The 20,746-nt window shown below is 37.5% G+C and overlaps 2 protein-coding genes across 8 annotated transcripts in view; one reads left to right on the top strand and one right to left on the bottom strand.

Annotated features, from left to right (window-relative positions):
- The first annotated feature begins 4,181 nt into the window (after nt 1-4,181).
- RPS6 (ribosomal protein S6) lies at nt 4,182-15,224 on the top strand. Of its 2 annotated transcripts, XM_019750376.2 has the most exons (6): nt 4,182-4,292; nt 4,817-4,948; nt 5,483-5,693; nt 5,871-6,017; nt 8,071-8,228; nt 8,330-8,471. In XM_019750376.2, the coding sequence occupies exons 1-6, from the start codon at nt 4,287-4,289 to the stop codon at nt 8,423-8,425; spliced, it is 750 nt and encodes a 249-aa protein (XP_019605935.1). In that variant the 5' UTR covers nt 4,182-4,286; the 3' UTR covers nt 8,426-8,471. The 2 variants fall into 2 exon arrangements, with proteins under 2 accessions (XP_019605935.1, XP_074186437.1); XM_074330336.1 differs by lacking the exons at nt 8,071-8,228; nt 8,330-8,471 and adding an exon at nt 13,951-15,224.
- The window catches only part of DENND4C (DENN domain containing 4C), a 98,168-nt gene continuing 85,871 nt past the window's right edge, over nt 8,450-20,746 (bottom strand). For all 6 annotated transcript variants that reach the window (XM_019750356.2, XM_019750357.2, XM_019750354.2 and 3 more), the window contains 3 exons: nt 13,626-13,776; nt 11,906-11,970; nt 8,450-11,686 (listed from right to left, as the gene is read on the bottom strand). In XM_019750356.2, coding sequence (XP_019605915.2) covers nt 11,550-11,686; nt 11,906-11,970; nt 13,626-13,776 — 353 coding nt within the window. In that variant the 3' untranslated portion in view covers nt 8,450-11,549. The remainder of the gene's footprint in view (nt 11,687-11,905; nt 11,971-13,625; nt 13,777-20,746) is intronic.

The raw sequence follows: 20,746 nt of genomic DNA on the forward strand, positions 1-20,746 counted from the left end.
AATCTTAGTTGTGGAGGGCGCAGCTCAGCTCCAGGTCCAGTTGCCATTGCTAGTTGCAGGGGGCTCAGCCCACCATCCCTTGTGAGAGTCGAGGAATCTAACTGGCAACCTTGTGGTCAAGAGGATGTGCTCCAACCGAGTCATTCGGGAGTTCAGCGGCAGCTCAGCTCAAGGTGCTGTGTTCAATCCAAATGTTCTTAATGGCATCTAAAATAGTGAATCCTTTCCAGAAGGTTTTCAATTTACTTGCCAAGATAACATCAGAGGAATCACTATCTATGGCAGCTACAGCTTTATGAAATGTATTTATTAAATAATAAGACTTGAATGTTGAAATTATTCCTTGATCTATGAGCTGCAGAATGGCTGTGTTAGCAGGCATGAAAATGACATTTTTCTCACAATACATCTCCATCAGAGTTCTTGGATGACCAGGTGCATTGTCAATGAGCAGTAATATTTTGAAATGAATCTTTTTCTCTGAGCAGTAGGTCTCAACAGTTGGCCTAAAATACTCACTAAACCATGTTGTACACAGATGTGCTGTCATTCAGGCTTTATTGTTCCATTTCTAAAGCACAGGCAGAGCAGATTAAGCATAATTCTTAAGGGCCCTAGGACCTTTGGAATGGTAAATAAACATTGGCTTCTACTTAAAATCACCAGCTGCATTAGGATCTAACAAGACAGTGAGCCTGGGGTGGCCGGATGGCTCAGGTGGTTAGAGTGCTAGCTCTCAACAAGGTTGCTGGTTTGACTCCCGCATGGGATGGTGGGCTGCACCCCCTGCAACTAAAGATTGAAAACGGCAACTGGACTTGGAGCTGAGCTGTGCCCCCCACAACTAGGTTGAAGGACAACGACTTGACTTGGAGCTGATGGGTCCTGGAAAAACACATTGTTCCCCAATATTCCCAAATTAAGGAAAAAAAAGATGGCATTAATCAAATGAATGTTAGCGTCATTCATTGTATGTATATTTTTAAAAAAAAAAGACAGTGATCCTGCCCTGTGAAGCCTTCGAAGCAAGGCATTAACTTCTCCTCTCTAGCTATGAGAGTTCTATGGCATCTTCTTCCAGTATAAAACTGTTTTATCTACATTGAACACCTGCTGTTTCGTGTAGCCACCTGCATTAATTATCATAGCTAGCTCTTCTGGATAACTTGCTGCAGCTTCTCCATCAGCACTTGCTGCTTCACTTTGCACATTTACTTTATGGGATGGCTTTTTTTCTTAAACCTCATGAATCAACCTCTGCTCAAACTTCGAACTTTTCTTCTGCAGCCTCCTCACCTCTCTCAGCCTTCATAGAATTGAGGAGAGTTAGGGCCTTGCCCTGGATTAGGTTTTGGCTTAAGGGAATGTTGTGGCTGGTCTGAAATGTTCATCAACACACGAATGAATAAACAAAATGTGGTATTTAGATACAATGGAATATTATTCAGCCTTAAAAAGGAAGGAAATCCTGTCACATACTACAACATGGATGAACTCTGACGACATTATGCTAGTGAAATCAGCCAATCACAAAAAGACTACTACTGTATGATTCCATTTATATGAAGTGTCTAAAGTAGTCAAATTTATAGAAAAAGAAAGCAGAAGGGTGGTTATCAGGTTCTGGGAGAGGGGGGGAAAAGGGAGCTGTTTTTAATGGATATAGAGTTCTAGTTTTACAAGCTGAAAAAGTTCTGGAGATCTGTTTCACAACAATGTGAATATGATTAACACTACTGAATTGTATACTTAAAATTTAAGATGGTAAATGTTATGTGTTTTTCACCATAATTAAAAAATGCATTAAATAAAAGGAAACTGAGCAGTAGTCCTGGACTTTATTCTTTGCCTCATGTCAACTCACTACCACTACTTCAATAAAAATAAATAGAGCTAAAAAATAAAAAATAAAAAACAATAACAATGGGCAAAGGACTGGAATAGACATTTCTCCAAAAACGATACACAAATGGCCAACAAGTACACAAAAGATGTTCAACATCATTAGTCATAAGGGAAATGCAAATCAAAACCACAATGAGGTACCATTTCACACTCACTAGGATGGCTATAATTTAAAAAGAAAAAAATAATGAAATAAGTGTTGGCTAGGATGTAGAGAAATTGGAGCCCTCATACGTTGCTGGTGGGAATGTAATATGGGTCAGCTGCTGTAAAAATAATTTGGCAGTTCCTCCAGGCGTTAAACACATAATTACCATATGACTCAACAATTCCACCCTTAGGTATATACCCCAAAGAACTGAAAACAGTGGTATTCAAACATACCAGCACTATTCATAATAGTCAGAAGTTGGAAACAACCTAAAAGTCCATCAGTGGCTGAATGGATAAAAACATTCTGGCCTACACATAGTGGAATATTATTCAATCACAAAAAAGAATGAACTGATACAACATGGATGAACTTCAAAAACATTAGAAGCCAGACATAAAGGTCATATATTGAATAATTCCATACACGAGATATATAGAATAAGTAAATCCATAGAGACAGAACACAGATTGTGCTTGCCAATGGCTGATGAATGAAGGGAATAGGGAGCAACTGCTTAATGGGTACAGGGTTTCCCTTGGGGATGGTGAAAATGTTTTACAACAACTAGATAGAGGTAGTGCTTGCACAATATTGTGAATGTACTAAATACGGCTGAATTGTCCACTTAAAATGATTAACTTTGTTATGTCAATTTCACCTCAACAACAAAAAATTATATACACAGGCTTTAAATGCATCATGTCACCAATATTCTATATTTTAACCTCAGATGATCAAACAGGATTTAGTAGAATCTATCAACTTTGAATGTGAAGCGGGCCTAAACTCAAAAATGTGTGATACTAAAGTGGAAAATGGAATGTAATGAAGTTAAAATTGTATTTGTTTACTTGAATGCACTTTTTCTCTTGACAAAAAATATGTAGTAGGTAATACATTTTCTTTCCTTCCGAGTACTGATTGAGAGTGTGGGCTTCAGTGTTACATCACCTGGGTTCTCATTCTTGTTCTTCCAGAAATGTTCTGGAGGACTATCAAATGCACTCTATCTTTCCCACGTTTTTCTGTACTATTTAAGAGTTGCATCATTGCTGATTCAAGATTTACTATAATACATAAACTTATTCTCCCTCTGCTGGCTGTTTCCGTACTACCACACTCTAATAGACTAATACATACCAGAGCTGGGACTATGATCATTTGAAAATATTTACTGAGCACTTATTATGTGCCACGTACTTTGCTGCAACCTGAGGACCATAGTAAAGTTAAAACGTGAGCCCTGCCTTAATTTTTCATCTAGTAGAGGGGACAGACCATAAACAACCCATTTTTGTACCGTGGTTAAGTACTATAAAAGAAAAGTGCTATACTAGAGAATGAGAAGGATACTATTTGAGGCAGTGTAGTCACGAAAGGCTTCTCACTGGAGAGACGTCTAATCTGAAAGATCTTCGTGGCATTAACCAATGGCAATAGGTAAATTTGGGACTGTGGAAAACTTGTAAGGCTAGGATAAGGAGTTTGAGAAGTATTTAATTGCACTGAAAAATAAATGGTGCATTTCCAGCAAGGGAGTGATATAATTTTGTGTTTTAAAAAGATCGCAGAGGCAAGACAGAAAGCAGAGACTATTTAGAAGGCACCGATGGTGGCCTGGACTTGGGGTAATTGTGGTTATCGGCTAGCGTGACAGGGTGGCTAAGGATGTCATTTTGTGATAGAACAATGACTACAACGCGGTTGGAGGACAAAGGGACGAGTATTTAAAGGAAAAACATTTCAGGTTTTCAGGATGTCTTGTTGTGAACAGCCGGAACCAGAGCTGGCAAAACACGCTCCCGAACTGGAAATCTTCCCATGGAGCCTGAAGTACAGGAGAGCCCAAGAGAGCTAAACTCCGGTCCCGCCATCCTTCTTTGGTAGTAGCATCAGATAAAGAGTGTCCAGACCGAGTTGAACTAGCCCAGGGAAACGCGGGAAACATCAGGCAAGGGAGAGTCTAACCTTCAGAACTAAATCTGGCCGCCAGGATAAATCTCCGACACAGGTGCGTCCGTGACTTGCCTAATACCGTGTACACCTCACGACTGCAGCTTCGCCCCACCCCCGGAAGTACCGCCTCCCCATGGTCACTTCCGCTATCCCAGTTTTTTTTTTTTTTTTTTTTCTATCTCGCGAGAACTGGAAGTGTCTATGTGATCTGGGCTAAGCGGAAGTCGGGCCTCTTTTTCGTGGCGCCGCGGAGGCCGTCGGCTGCTTCAGGATGAAGGTTGGCAGTTGTTGTACTATGCTTGGGGAATGGGAATCGAGCCACAGAACACGGTGTTGCCGTAGTCGTAGCTTTCCAAAGCGCTGGCTCTAGGTAGAGAAGGGTCTGAGGTGGGAGAAAGCTCGCCCTTATGGGGCCAGAGCTCCTTGAGAGAGCGGATGGCGAGCGATTGCCGCTAGAGCTGCGCCGGGCGAGAGCGCCATGGTGGCGTCCTCGGGCCCAGCCGGGACAGATTCGGCCCCGCTGCCCAGTTGGCCGTCCCTGGGTCGGGTTCCTTACTCCTGAGTGTGTGAACGGCTATGGAGCACCATTCGCTCCCGCAGTCATTCCACAGGGCTTGAAAAACGTGCCTTATTTTTAGAGTGGTGTTTGTACGTTATTACGCACACGTGCTTTAGTGAATAAAACCGATATCACGTTTTTTGCTGATTGTGTGGGAATGAAATGAGACTTTTTGCAGTGGAATACCTTGGTGGTGGTTCTGCAGTTTTCATAAAACTCTTTTTCCCCCGTTTAATTCTTAGCTGAACATCTCTTTCCCAGCCACTGGCTGCCAGAAACTCATTGAAGTGGACGATGAACGCAAACTTCGTACGTTTTATGAGAAGCGTATGGCCACAGAAGTTGCTGCTGATGCTCTGGGTGAAGAATGGAAGGTAAAAGTTGATTACCAACCATATTGAATTGTTGCAGATAGTATTGAAGAGAAGTGGGAAACGCTGTTGGTAATTGTATGCATAATGGGGTTCAAACTCTGGATCCTATATGGCTGATCTTGGGTTAGTTTCTTCCAAATGATATATTTGTAAGATAGATCTGCTTCCTGGCAGGGTTGTGTAGATCAAATGGGAAAATAAATTGTACGCGGTTGTGCTGCAAGCTAATCTCCAAAGGGTATCGTTAAAAATGCCAAGAAGGGGTGTTTCTGATTTGTTGCTTGTTGATACTTGGGTTTCTTAACATAATCTTTCTTCCTCTGGATCTGTTACCTCTGGAAAAACCGGTTAGAGGTATGGCTTGATTGAAAAGAATTTGCTAATTGAACTTCTCAAATATTGGAAACAGACAAAATTGAGAGACTGGAGAAAAGTTTTAAGTTGTTTCATATTGGGCTTAATCTATTTCCTCAAATTGAGGGTGTTATTTCATAGAGGCCGTAATTCCTTATTTCATAATGTTATGTTCTGCAGGGTTATGTGGTTCGAATCAGTGGTGGGAATGACAAACAAGGATTTCCCATGAAGCAGGGTGTCTTGACCCATGGCCGTGTCCGCCTGCTCCTGAGTAAGGGGCATTCCTGTTATAGACCAAGGAGGACAGGAGAAAGAAAGCGCAAATCGGTTCGGGGTTGCATTGTGGATGCCAATCTGAGTGTTCTCAACTTGGTCATTGTAAAAAAAGGTGAGGCTTGTGTTTGAGGCTGTGGTTTTTTTGACATTGATGTAAAGCTGATTGTCCAAGTGCTTTTCCAGTGGAGTTTTATTTTGTTTTTGTTTGTTTTAATCAATGTATAAACAGTAACTTAGGGTTCTTTGTTAGGGAATTGAGTTAGAATTTATTTGTTCACTTGTCTTTTAGGGGAGAAAGATATTCCTGGTCTCACTGATACTACTGTGCCTCGTCGCCTGGGGCCCAAAAGAGCTAGCAGAATTCGCAAACTTTTCAATCTCTCTAAAGAAGATGACGTCCGCCAGTATGTTGTGAGAAAGCCCCTAAACAAAGAAGGTAGGAGAAATTATGCAGTTTAGGGCAAATTTCATTAATTTGTCGGCAGTGTTTTGTGTGCATATTTGCTATTTTCCTGGAGTTTTTAGGATATTGGAAAGGGTCAAGATACGCTATTGGTATACATTAAATTCATTGCTTTTGGATTAAGAGTTGAAAGAATGATAGAAAATTCTAGGACTATAATTGAATGTGCTCTCACCCCACACAATTGAGCTTTTTTCATATCAGAGGTTCTGTTTTTTGTTTACAAAAGAAATTTCATCTGGGATGTGGATAGCAAAATAAGAGTTGTGAGAATTAGAAGTTAGAAAAATACTGTATTCAGAATATTGGGGAACAGGCATTTGGGATTTTGGAGTTTTATATTTTAAAAAAGGCATGTTAATTAAGCAACATAACCCATCACCAGTGAGGTCTGTGGCAGTGATGCTCTAACAGTACTTCTGTAGTGAAATGAATGAATGTTTTCATTAAACGGAATAAATGGTCTATCAGTCCAGGTTGGGTTTTCCTGAGAAATCTGGGGGGGAAAAAAATTTGGTTGGGTTTTTTCAGGACTGGAGACTTAAACCTATACCTGGCATATACCGTATTTCCCCGAAAATAAGACCTAACCGTAAAATAAGCCTTAGCATGATTTTTCAGAATGACATCCCCTGAACACAAGCCCTAATGAGTCTTTTGGAGCAAAAATTAATATAAGACCTGGTCTTATTTCAGAAAAACACAGTAATAAGTGCTCATCGGTTACTCATTTCAAATATTTGGACACCACCTATGTGCCCAGTACTAAAGTGTTGAAGATACAATGTAGACAAATTATCATAAACTTAAAAACATTTAAAAAAATAATTGGCAGCTATATCAGAGTTTCCATAGTCATGCTTTTGGAAATACCATCAGTGTGGTAAGTGTGCTAGTTGATAGGTGTTTAGAAGATGGTTCTTGTGTCTTTATATTAAGGGGTTGTTTATCTTACTTTAAGCATAAGTTGAATAATGAATACTTAGAATATTTACCTGAGGTGGTCCTCCCACAAGGTGCCACAAACAAATGATTAAATCTGAAAAGACCTCTGAAGATCTATATTCCATAGAATATTGAATTATAAATCAGGCTAAATGAAGATGTTCTATGAAGAACACGTCACACATTTCTAATGTTAATGGTTTAGTTCCCCAGATTGGCAGGAAAAGAGATTCAAGCTAAATGGGACTTCAAAGCAAGGTGAGATAGTGAAGACAATCTAATAGTGGAAGGAAAAGCAAAGTGACTGGAAAAATCTTGAGAGTATGACTTCCTTGTTAAGTAACCTAAATTTACATGATCTTGGCATCCAAACTATAGGTATGGTTTAACTTAGGAGGATTAAATGTGCTAATTAAGGAAAATACTGACACTTAGTAAATAAAGTTAGCCTGGTTACTTTTTAGAAGGGCTTCTCAGTTTTCCTTTTTTTTTTTTTTTTTAAATAAAGTTATTTGTAATTTTTTTTTTAATAATTTTTATTGGGGAACTGTGTTTCTCCAGGGCCCATCAGCTCCAAGTCGTAGTCCTTTAATCTAGTTGTGGAGGGCGCAGCTCCTCTCCAAGTCCAGTCGCCATTTTCAATCTTTAGTTGCAGGGGGCGCATCCCATGTGGGGATCGAACCGACAACTTTGTTGTTGAGAGCCTGCACTCTAACCAACTGAGCCATCCAGCCACCCTGGAGCTCAGCGGCGGCTTGTTGCCTTCAATCTACTTGTGGAGGGTGCAGCTCACTGGTAATGTGGGAATCGAACCAGCAGCCCTGTTGAGCTCACGCTCTGACCAACTGAGCCATCCAGCCACCCCAGTTTTCCTTTTATTCTGACAAAATTTCGCCCATCTTGGGGTTTTGTTGACTGGTATTTTAAGTTACAGAATAGTTCAAATTCAAATTTGATTTAAAAGGCCTCATACAAGTAAGTTTTTATAGATACTAAGTGAAATTTGCATGTTTCTAAAATGTAGCTGTGGGTCCTGATGAACAAGGGTCATGAGAAGTGATTGAGTCGTTTAAATTTTTAGGTAAGAAACCTAGAACCAAAGCACCCAAGATTCAGCGTCTTGTTACTCCACGAGTCCTGCAACACAAACGTCGGCGTATTGCTCTGAAGAAACAGCGTACTAAGAAAAATAAGGAAGAGGCTGCAGAATATGCTAAACTTTTGGCCAAGAGAATGAAGGTCAGTCTAAGATGATTGGAGTGGAGGTGGGGAGTCAGACCCAGTTTTCAGTTTGCATTTCTAATGTAGACGGGCTTTGACTGCTATTTTGTTTTGTTTAGGAGGCCAAAGAAAAACGCCAGGAACAGATTGCCAAGAGACGCAGGCTGTCTTCTCTGAGAGCTTCTACCTCTAAGTCTGAGTCCAGTCAAAAATGAGATTTTCTAAGAGTAACAAATAAATAAGATCAGACATCATACCTCCTTTATTGTAAACTTGTTTTCATTGATGGTAAAACTTACAAAAATGAACAGTAAGAAACAGGTCTCAGGAAAGGGGGGGTATTGTGTACAGCAATCTAATGATGGATAAAAGTCTGTAAGGGATACTTGGAAGTGACAGTCTCCTCAATGCAGACTGGGACCATCCTATGGCAGTAGAATCTGAAAGATGGCCAGGACAGGGTTTCTCTTGGAATCTGGGTGGCTCAGGAAGATGCTTAGTGTAAGGCATTTTCAGCAAAGCATTTCAGATAAAAAAAATGACTAGAGCTATTATTAATCTTTTGTACACTTTATTTTGAGGAATACAGTTTTTATTAAAGATCTATACACAGTACATGAAAAGTGTCCTTATGAAGATGGACATTTGTCATACATAAAAAAGATAACTTGGTTAAAAGCTGTTAATGGATACCATTTTGAAACAGTTCTAAGTTTTAAAAACCAGTGCAAATTTACTGCATTAACCAACAGAAGGCTTTTCAACTCGTGCATTCATTGTTACGCCTTTATTCTATTTCACATTCTGAACAGGACCGGATCTATTTAAGAAACACATCAATGAAGGATGCACAAAGAGAAAGTAGTATACTTTTTCTAACGTGCCATTTCTAGTTTCTGTGATAACTGCAGTTAGAACTAACCTTCACAGACTTTAAGGGTCTTAAAAAGAAGGCACATTAGGCTTTAACAGTAAAGAAAGGGGGCTCCTTATTTGCTGAAATATTTTAACCACAGGTGAGTAAAACCTTCAAATTCTAGCATGTAGAGAGAAGTTGCCATTAAGGCCAATAATACCTTACATGGACCATACTGTGAGAACCAAGATTCTTAGTCAACACTACAAAGATCCCTATTGCTCTTTTAATACATGGTTATTAGTTACATAACATGAAGTCGCAATTGGCAATTGACAATGTAAATCAAAGTTGAACTTAAAACGCAAAAAGGGCAAATGTAGCATTTTTAAAGATATCCAAAACAAAAAGGACTGACATACTATAGTCATAAGGGATAAATTAAGGCCAAAAGGCAACTAGTGTATATAATACTGTGTTTCCCCGAAGATAAGACCTAGCCTGACCATCAGCTTTAATGCGTCTTTTGGAGCTAAAATATAAGACCTGGTCTTATAAAATACCCAGTCTTATTCTAATATAATTTCTTATTCTAATAGTTTTTGCTCCAAAAGACTCATTAAAGCTGATGGTCCAGCTAGGTCTTATTTTGGGGGAAACACAGCCCAGAATTCTGTATTAGCCAGTATATGGTTGATTCTAATACACAAAATGAACTACCCTGTTTTCTGCGTGCAGTCCCTAAAGTGGACCTAAGACTGGCCTAGACTATTCTAACTCAAGAATTCTAGCAAATTTAAGAATGAGAACTTTTTTAAAAGGGATGTTAATGATACAGGATGCTATAATCAACCCACAAAATGTGTAAGTAGATCATTATAGGGTGGGGTTTTTTTCTTTTTTGGTTTTAGTGGGACGTGCTTTGGTAAGAAAAGATCACAAAGGTTCGCATTAATTGTATACATTTCAGGAGCTTTTAAAATGTAACAGGCAAGACAGCAAACTTAAGGATTTTTCTTTTCATTTAACATCAATTTTTTTATACGCATGGGTAATTACAAACTGTTGGGAGAATAAGTTATTAAGCATTAAAACTAGTACCAAGTCTTCAAAAAATATATACTCTGAAACAGTGCAAAAGATCAATTTTTAAGGTAATGAGAATTGTACATAATTTCTGACAATTTCTTCCACTAAGCACTTTAATAATAAAATGAAACGAGTTCTGCAAAGGTCAAATTAACCCTGAAATGTTGGAAGACTGGTACAGTAACAATGTGTAAAAGATTACACCAAGTGTGCTGTTAACTACCAGCAAACTTGTGTTGTATGAACTGATTTAGTCACGTGTAATGGCTATAAAAGCGCACAATCACTGGCTTTTCAAGCCGTGCAGAGTTAAGGCAATCATGTTCTTAGGGATGTTTTTAACAAAAGGCATGGTAAATGTCAGGCATGTGAGGTCATGATTTTCCTAAATCTACTAGCAACAAGCTCAATAAGCTTTAAAGTTTTAAGACTTAATTGATTCATCCTAAAAAACAGTTATTTACAAATGCACAAATGAGCATATAGATCTATTATACAAGAATAAAACTGCAGTGCAAGTTTATCCCACAGGTTTTAAAAGTGACCAATAGCAACCATTTACTACTGTGCCTGAACAATTTCAGGTCCAAAGACACTATATACAAGCATTTTAAGCATGTTCCAATTTTGTGATGTATGAAGCTGATTTAAATTTAAACTATCTGACTGGCTCATTCCAATTTTAAAGCTATTGCATATTAACATGGTATTGGGAAGATGGAAGGAAGTAACTGGATAGTAAAGATACAATCCATTAAGAAAGATAATACACAATATGAAGGGTGAAGAAATATATTAAAATTAAAGTCAGAGGCAAGGCAGTTGTCATCAGACTAGGTAATTTTGAGATTAATGACTACAGATGAGTTTTAGTAGTAGTCATTTAATAAACCCCTTTCAGAAAATTGCAACACGCAATCTAAAAATTTTAATAAATATAATATGGCTGTATATACACATGCCTACACAGCCACACATATATACACACATACAAAGAGTTGCTCTTATAAAATTGAGATATTTCATTTTTGTTACGTGGGTTGGGCAAGTTTACATTAATTTGCCATTCCCCAAACCTGTATCTTCAAATATAAACAAAACGCCAAGAATGAATATGGTTTCTCATCAAACTACTACAAATAACAGAAATCCAAACAGTTTCAGCAGAGGCAGATAGTTTCAGAAGTTGTAAATTTTCAACAATAAACCCTGGGGCATTTTAACATCATTTTTACTTTGTAAGATGATTCAGTATGAATTCCATTTCATTATATATTATCCCAAGAGTTACTTCATTTCAGTTTTCACCAATTCTTGGCATTTGGAACAAACCTTGAATGTTTCCAGACTGAATCTATTCCCCCAGCTTTGGGTCAGAAATCTAGTGAATCTGTTTAAATGAGAGGTGCTCCAAAACACTTCCTGCACCACTCCACACTGACACTTGGTGGGACATCAATTTTCTGCAATTTTTCAAGGATTTCTGAAGACAGACTATTGTATGCAGCTCCATATTCATTATCAAAAGCCTCTGAAAGACATTTTCAAAAATGCAGTTGGAATTTAAGAAAACAAAAGCAATGTATTTAAAAATGGTAGTCAAGTCATATTTATATACATATTTAAACTGCATATTCAAAAGTAGAAATCTTTCTAAAGGCAAGTATATTTACCCACACCAGTTACAATTTTCTAAATTACTTCAGAAAATAAAACTAAACCTCTAATAACCCACAATTAGCCAACTCACCAATATCAATATTCTCTCTTCCAAGAGATACTAATGATAAGAAGAGGATTTCTCTGTATAAACTCCTATAAAACAAATAAACATTTTAAAGTTAATGGGCAAACAGCATACAACTACATGAAGTTTTTGAAAATGGTAAAAAAAAAAAAAAGATTTTTAAGTTTTGTGGTCTAGTTAGCAGTAATGTACTTCTGTCAAATGTCCTGGTTTTGATCTTGTACTACAGTTACATGATGTCTCCTTTGGGGGAAGCTGGGGGAAGGGTAAACTGAACTCTGTATTAGTTTTGCAACTTCTGCTTCAAATTAAAAAGTTAATGGGCATAAAGTTTCACAACACCAAAGACAATTAAAAATGGCTTATTTTAACTTTATTACAGTTTTTAAAAATACAACAACTCTCCTAATTTCTCAAGATTTACAAAAGCAGTCTTCTCTCATCTTTTGCCACTTTACAAAGTAACAGATTAATTTCTAAATTAGGAATTTAAAATCCTTGGACACAATGTGAAAGATAGTGTGGTCTCTTTACTATATAATCCAACAGTAAAGGAGAAATCTTATTGGTCTTTATTGTGACATAAAAATGTCACAAATGAAACCTTAAAAATGAGCTTCATGGCTCAATTGTTGACAATAAGGACAACTTAAGAAATGAACTGGATTTGGGTATTTAACACAGAACAAAAATTAGAGGGGCCAGCCCAGTGGCTCAGGTGGTTAGAGCTCCATGCTCCTAATGCCGAAGGCTGCTGGTTCGATTCTCACATGGGCCAGTGAGCTCTCAACCACAAGGTTGCTGGTTCGACTCCTTGAGCCCCGCAAGGGATGGTGGGTTGCACCCCCCTGTAACTAACAACAGTAACGACCTGGAGCTGAGCTGCGCCCTCCACAACTACGACTGAAAGGACAATTTGACTTGGAAAAAATCCTGGAAGTACACACTGTTCCCCAATAAAGTCCTGTTCCCCTTCCCCAATAAAAAAAAAAATCTTTTAAAAAAAAAATTAGAGAACAATGCTGATTCTGTCACACTCCATGTACTGCAGCTTTTCTTTAGAAGCCGTAACAGGTCATTTCTAATATCCTTCCCTGCCTTTAGACTACACGTGGTTGAAAACTAGCGGCTGTTTAGACTGATGGAGGTCATCTCCATCTCTACTGTTGTGATTTCAAGACAACCCATCCATTTTCATGATCAGTTCTTGCACTAGGCTTTTCTGAAGCTCTCACTGCAAAATTCAATTATGCTGATGACACTGATGAGTGCTGACACAAGCATGTTACCAGACAACAGTAAGAAGATCAGGATCGCTCCATATACTTTCTTTGTTCCCATCACTTTCCTAAATTGTTTTTACTCCTAAACCGATTTTTTACATCCACAAGTAAAGCTGTGTGGGTATGACGGCCTGAACAAACAGTACATATGTATAACACCTATGTTAACAAATTCATAGAGGGTTTCCAGTGACTAGCAGTAACGTTCCCCAAGCATTCAGTACACTTTAGACATAAATGAATTACCTCCTAACATTTAATCTATTACCTCCAGATAGATAATTTATGTTAGTGTGCAAGTATGAATGTGTACATTTTGGTAGCACTTTCTACAACGATCAGATGTTCCACAGTATGTATTTCTTTTACAACTAGAGGTATTTAAAAAGCATTATTTTTAAACATGACATTATTTTGATTGGCAAGTACAGGATTATTACCTTTGTCTTTTCTTGTCTGGCTTCATCTGTTGTAAAAGTAGGTTGATGGGTTTAAGAACATCATTATGTTGAATACTCTGCCTGATGGTTTCTACTAAAGTGCTTGTTGCTTCTTGTTCCTCTGACAGGAGAGACAATTTCTTTTCAGAATCTAATAATAAGAACACAATAATCAAGAATATGTTTATCCACTCTAATTATTAAGGAAGTGTTTTTCCAGAGTTGTAGCATTTTCTAGTTTTCTGTTCAACACTGTCTCCCCCTTACTAGTAAAATTATGTGGCAATATGACCAGCTTAAAAAATATTTTTCCTGCTTTCTTAAGATAGGAGAGACCTGTCTCTTTGCCCGTTCCCTGAACACAGGGCTTCCTACAGGAGGCTGGTATGTAATAGCTTGTACTCCAGCAGCCCTCTTGTGACCATGAAGCAACCTTTACTGATGGAAAAGCACACACAACAGAAGGAGCCTAATGACAGAGAAGTTGCCTGGAGTGTCTACTTCATAACTTCGTACGTGAGAGAATAATCTTTATGCATTTACGCTTCTGTTATTTTCTAGTAAATATAACAGCATAATCCTAATTTCTAGTAAATATAGTAGAGTATAATCCTTGATAAAACGCTTATTCTAGAATTATCAAGAACATTTATACGGATTTCACAGATTACAAAAGTGCTTCAGTGGTATACCAGTATTGAATCATAGCAACGTTAAAAATACACAAAATCAACAATGTGGGCTTGGACCAGAAAAATTGAAAAGTTTAATGCAGCAGCCATACAATTTTGTTTACAACCACATTAGTTGAGGTGGGACTATGTATCCAATAACTCCCAGTCAGCCTCATTCTAAGTGCCTCTCATAAAGCAAGCTGCTGTATTTGTCATACAATATAGCCCCTTAACAAAGACAACTAGTAATACTTCATTTGTGTTCAACTAAAGAAACAGCAAAATTCTCTGTTATAATACAAGAGGAAATACTAGCTACTATAGGTTTTGATCCTAGCTCTTCTACCTGCTAAATGATTACGTTGGAATAGATTTGATTTTCATGCTATGTTGTGATTTCAGAGCCTAACCCAAATATATGACTTCACTGCTTCTCCTTTAATTCAATTTTTTAAAATAACCCCTTTATTGATAAATAATTCCCAAACCATTCAATTCACCCATTTAAACTGTATAATTCAGTGGTTTTAGTATATTCTCTGAGTTAAGCAACCATTACCACAATCAACTTTAGAACATTTTTATCACCACCAAAAGAAACCTACTTATTATATTAGCAGTCACTCCTCAATCTTCCCAACCCCTCAGCCCTACGCAACCTCTAATCTACTTTCCGCCTCCATAGATTTGCTTATTCTGGATATTTTGTATAAATAGAATCACATTTTCTGTGCTCTTTTGTGACTGACTTCTTCTGTAATGTTTTAAAATTCATACATATTGTAGCTTGTACCGGTATCCATTAATTTTTATTGCCAAATAATATTCCATTGTATAGGTATACTATACTTTATCCATTCATCAGTTGATGGACATTTATGTTGTTTCCATTGTTTGGCTATTAAAAATGCTGCAAAGCACAGTGTTTTTATGTGGATGTATGTTTTTGCTTGGGCATATACCTATGAGAACAAGTGCTGTGTCATATGGTAATTTTATTTTGAGAAACTGTGAAACCATTTTCCAGAGCAGATGCGCTATTTTTTATTTCAATCAGCAATGTATGAGGGTTCCAATTTCTTTATAATCTCACCACTTGTTAGTTAGTATCTGTCCTTTTGATTACAGCCTATCTAATGAGTGTGAATAGTATCTCTTTGTGGTTTTGATTTGGATGTTCTTGATATCTAGTGATATTGAGCATCTTTTCATTTTGCTTTTGGTCCTGAGTCCATCTTGGAGAACTGTGTATTGAGATCCTTCTATGCTCTGAATGTTTGTCTCTCCCCAAAATTCTTATGTTGAAAACCTAATGCCCAATGTATTAGGAGGTGAGGCCTTTGGGAGGTAATAAGGTCATGAGGGCAGAGTCGTCACGAATGGTTAGTGCCCTTTAAAAAAAAAAAAAAAAGGCATCAAAGAGACCCTTTCTGCCATATGAGGATATAAAGAGAAGTCTGCAATCCTGACGAGGGTCCTCAACTGATCATGCGATCACCCTCATCTTGGACTTGCAGCTTCCAGAACCGAGAAACAGACTTATTTTTTATGAGCTACCCAGTCTGTAGTATTTTGTTATAGCTGCCCAAAAGGACTAAGACAGATCCTTTGCCCATTTTTTAAGGGATTTGTCTTTTATTACTGAGTTGAAAGAGTTCTTTATATATTCTCAGTACAAATTCATTTTAAGATCTATTATTTGCAAATGTCTGCCCTATTTTATTCTGAGGTTGACATTTCACTTTTTTGATGGTTTATATTTTAGCACAGAAGTTTTTTATTTTGATGTCCAATTTATCTTTTTTTTTTTCTTTTGTTCTTGTGCTTTTGTTGGCGGTGTATCTAAGATCTTGTCCTTCACAAGGTCATGAAGATTTACTCCTGTTTTCTTCGAAGAGTGCTACAGTTTTACTTCTTACATTTGGGTCTATGATCCATTTTGAGTTCGTTTTTATGCATAATTTGAGGAAGCAATCCCATTTTTTTTCTTTACTTTTCTTACATGTTGCTCCAGTTGTCCCCAGCACCATTTGTTGAAAAGATTATGGTTTACCCACTGAATGATCTAGGAACTATTGCTGAACAACTGACTACACATATAAAGTTTATTTCTGGAAACTCAACTCTATCCTGCTGACCTCTATGTCCATCCCTATGCAGTATCCCACTTTCTTAATTAGTGTAGCTTTGTGCTGAGTTTTCAAATTGAGAAGTATGAGTCTTACAACTTTGTTCTTCTTTTTCAAGATTGTTTTGGCTATTCTGGGACCCTTAATATCCATATGATTTTTAGGAAGGCTTTTCAATTTCTGTAAAAAAAAAAAAAAAGCCACCTGGAATTTTGATAGGAATTTTGCTGAATCTGTCGATCATTTTGAGAGTATTGCCGCCTTAACAATATTAACTCTTCCAATCCATAAACATGGGGTTCCTTTAGGTCTTCTTTAATTTCTTTCAACAATGATTTTAGTTTTTAGAGCATAAATTTTGTACTTTTATCAAATTGATTCCTATGAATTTTATTCTTTTTAATGCGATTATAAATGGAATTATTTTCCTAATTTCTTTTTTGGATTATTTATTTAATGTACAGAAATACCATTCATTTCCGCATATTGATCTTATATCCTGCAATTTTACTGAACTTATTAGTTCCATCTTTTGTGTTTGTGTGTATTCCTTAGGATTTTCTATATTAAGATCACATAACTGCACATAGTTTTACTTCTTCCTTTCCACTTTGGATGCCTTTTATTTTCTTGCCTAATTGCTCTAGCAGGAACTTCCAGTACAATGATAAACAAAAATGATGAAAAGAGACATACTTGTCTTGTTCCTGTACTTAGGGGCAAGTATTCAGTCTTTCACCATTAAGTATGATGTCAACTGTGGGTTTTTATAGATACTCAGAATCAAGTTGAGGAAGTTCCTATTTCTAGCTTGAGTGTTTTAACAAAAGGTGATGAAGTTCATCAAATGCTTTAGTCATGCCCATTGCGAAGATCATGTGGATTCTGTCTTTTATAATATTGATATGGTGTATTACACTAGTTGATTTTCAAATGTTAAACCAACATGGCATGCCTGGGATAAACTGCACTTGGTCATGGTTGCACACTCCTTTTTCTATATCATTGGATTTGGTTTGCTAGTATTTTGTTAAGAATTTTTATGTCCATATTCATAATGATAAAGATTTTTAGTTTTCTTTTCTGATGGATGGCTTCAGTTTTTGTCTTGAGACCTTCTCACCAAAAGCGCCACTGTTTCCAAGAGTGTTCTCAGGCTTAAACTTCTCCACTCTCTGTTCCAAATAAAGTCATTTCCTTCTGAGAGAATTTCAGAGCTCTTGGTTCTTGTGACCTGCCTTTCCTCCTGGGCAAAATCTCCGAGCCACTGCTCTGAAGCTTCCTGGGAGTGACACTCCTGCTTTGTGAACAGGGTGTTGGGTGGGAGCAGCGGCCTGTCTTTACCGCTTGCCTCACTTGGGACACAGTGAGAACCGGGACCCCCAGCATTCCTGGCTTGCCAAAACTGTGGTAGAATGCCTGCCCGATACATGGGGGCTGGGTGGAGGAAATGAGCCTCCGCTACCCTGGAATTTTGCCTCTGTGATAACAGAGCTGAGAGGATGAGAACGGCTGGAAGCCTGTCTTTCCCAGGGAGACACCGAAGCCCTTGACTGGGAGCTGGGGGAGCAGCACGTTGTAGCTTAAGTGCCACAGAAACTCACTGCTTTTACTGAAATCTAGTATAGTTTCTTGAATAAATGTTTCTTCGTTTGCTATAGCCTTAGACTTTTATTTTTTCCCTTTAATAATTTTCACCAATATGGTTGTTTTGCTGGGAAGTGGGTTGCGGAGCTCCTCACACTGCCATTCTAGAAGTCATCACTCATTTAATTCTTATTTGTCTTTTCATCTTATTTATATGCCAGTTCTTCATTTAAAGCAGACAATCAAGTAAAGACACAGGCCATTCTTGAGAGCTCTAAAGTTTATCCCAACAAAAATTGTCAACATTTTGAAACACATCTATTTCAAGATGTGTGGACAGAGCTGATTTGATCTTAAAAAGCTAACTTCATTCTAAAACTAATCTGCCGGAACCCCTGTCCCCTATCTTTGTTCCCCCCAGATGGACTCTGCAGTGTGTACAGGGGCTTTGGGTTAATCACAAACTATCATTAATCCTTCCTCTACCGTTTAGCCCTATTCCGGAACAAGGCGCCCTCAGCGTTATCTACCTTTTAACTTGCCATGGCACCAGAGCCCTGGTGTCTGGCCCCTTTGCTCCCTTTGATCACCCTTGCCTTCCTTTCAGAGTATATACATACTGTTGTTTCCCCCAAAATAAGACCTAACCGGAAAATAAATCCTAACATGACTTTTCAGGAGGACAGTCCCTGAACATAAGCCCTAATGCATCTTTTGGAGCAAAAATTCATATAAGACCCAGTCTTATTTTTGGGGAATCACGGTAGGTCCATGTCTTAGGAGGATATAAAACTGGTGGTCTGGGGGCGAACAGTGGAGGGATCCCTATTCTGTCCTGCTGCCACCCAGGACTGCTATCTGTAAGCAAATTCCCTATTAAACGAACAAGGTGGACCTGTCTGCATTGTTTTCTTGTCCTCTCAGCTCCTTCAGCATTTGGGGGCAGCTTTGCATACATGGCCCTTTCACGAAACAGAAGAGATGCAGGAAAAGAACTAAAGAAATGGCATCTCAATTCAATTCTTTTCTAGCATAAATTTCAGTTACTCTGCTCTTGCCTAAAAACCATTCAAATATCAAAACTGGAACAACAACAAAAATACAAGAACAACTTTATATATTTTACCATAATTTTTGTTACTGGCATATTTCAAGGGAAAAGACTGGATTATTTTCTTACAGTTTTAGGTTTAAAAAATTGCAAAGTAGTGATAGATTGTTGAAAAGTACAAAAAAATAAAAAAATATATAGAGAGTGAATTTTTCCCTTTCTTTTCTGAATAGCCACAGTTAACAGCTTGGAACATATGGTTTTAGACCTTTTTCTATGTATATGTTAAAAACACGTATGTATTTTTGGTTTTGGTTTTCTACAAAAAAGGGGGAAAAGATCATATACTGTTCTGGAACCTGCCTTTTTCCACTCAATATAATAATAGGTTGCCAACATTTCAATGTAGATTTATCACTATTCTCCTATTAGGTATTTACTTAAAGTTTTCATCATTATAAAAAAATCTCTGTACAGACAGCTTTATATACTGTATTTCCATAGAAGAGAGTTGTCTTACTGTGATTTCTAAGTTAAAGGGCATCCACAGATTGAATTGGGATGTTTGTTATACTGTTCTCCAGAACTATATCATTTCACATTTCTAACAGTACATCAAAGTATTCTTTTCCTCCATATCCTCAACAACTGGATATTAATCATTAAAATTTTTTGCCATCCTGATGTATCTAAGTTTATATTTTCTTTTTTTTAAGTTATATTTTATTAAATAATGAGATTGAGCCTTTTTTTCATGTTTGTGTAATGGATTGAATTATGTCCCCCCCAAATTCATATGCTGAAGCTCTAACCCTCAATGTGACTATATTTGGATGGAGTCTTTAAAGAGGTATTAAGGTTAAATGAAGTCACAGGGTGGGGCCCTAATGCAAGATAACCCGTCTCCTTATAAGAAAAGGACACGGGGAGATGCAGGCGCACACAGGGGAAAGGCCATCTGCGCGCTAAGGAGGGAGGACTCAGGAAAAACCACACCTGCCAATACCTTGATCTTGGGCTTCCAGTCTCCAGACTGTGAGAAATAAATTTCTGTTTTTTAAAGCCACATAGTCTGTGGTATTGTTATGCTAGCTCTAGCAACTCATACAGTTTGTGTAAGCCGTTTAGTGTTTCCTCAAGAACTGCCTATTGATATTATTTGCTCAATTATCTACTCAGTTGTTTGTGGTTTCTTATTGACTCAAAGGCTTCTGAACTGGAAGATAACCCTTTAAACCCCTTGTAAAAATATTTTCTAAATATAAAAGACAAAAATGAAGCCAGAATCTTTAAGACTAGTATCCATATAATTGAAATTGTAATCCTATACCAACACATCCAAATTATTCTTTCACTGTATGGAATTGACTCTCCAACTACCTAACCAAATTGGTATTTGAAAGAAAAATCACACACAAAATATTCTCCAACTCGCATGGAAACCTGACATAGTTAAATGGATCAATATAATAGCAAATCAATTTCAACAAAAATGGAAAAAAATCTTGAAAAGATACTAAAAATGAATTTAAAAATTTTAAATAATGCAAAAGATTTTGTTTCTCTCTTCTCCTTGATTCTATTCCCCGCCCCCCAACCCCCAGTAGTCCATTCTTCTTTATTGCTAAATAGTATTCTATTGTATGGACAGCTTGTACCACAATTTGCTTATTCATTCAC

Source organism: Rhinolophus sinicus, linkage group LG04 (assembly GCF_036562045.2).
Source record: "Rhinolophus sinicus isolate RSC01 linkage group LG04, ASM3656204v1, whole genome shotgun sequence".
NCBI lineage: Eukaryota > Metazoa > Chordata > Mammalia > Chiroptera > Rhinolophidae > Rhinolophus > Rhinolophus sinicus.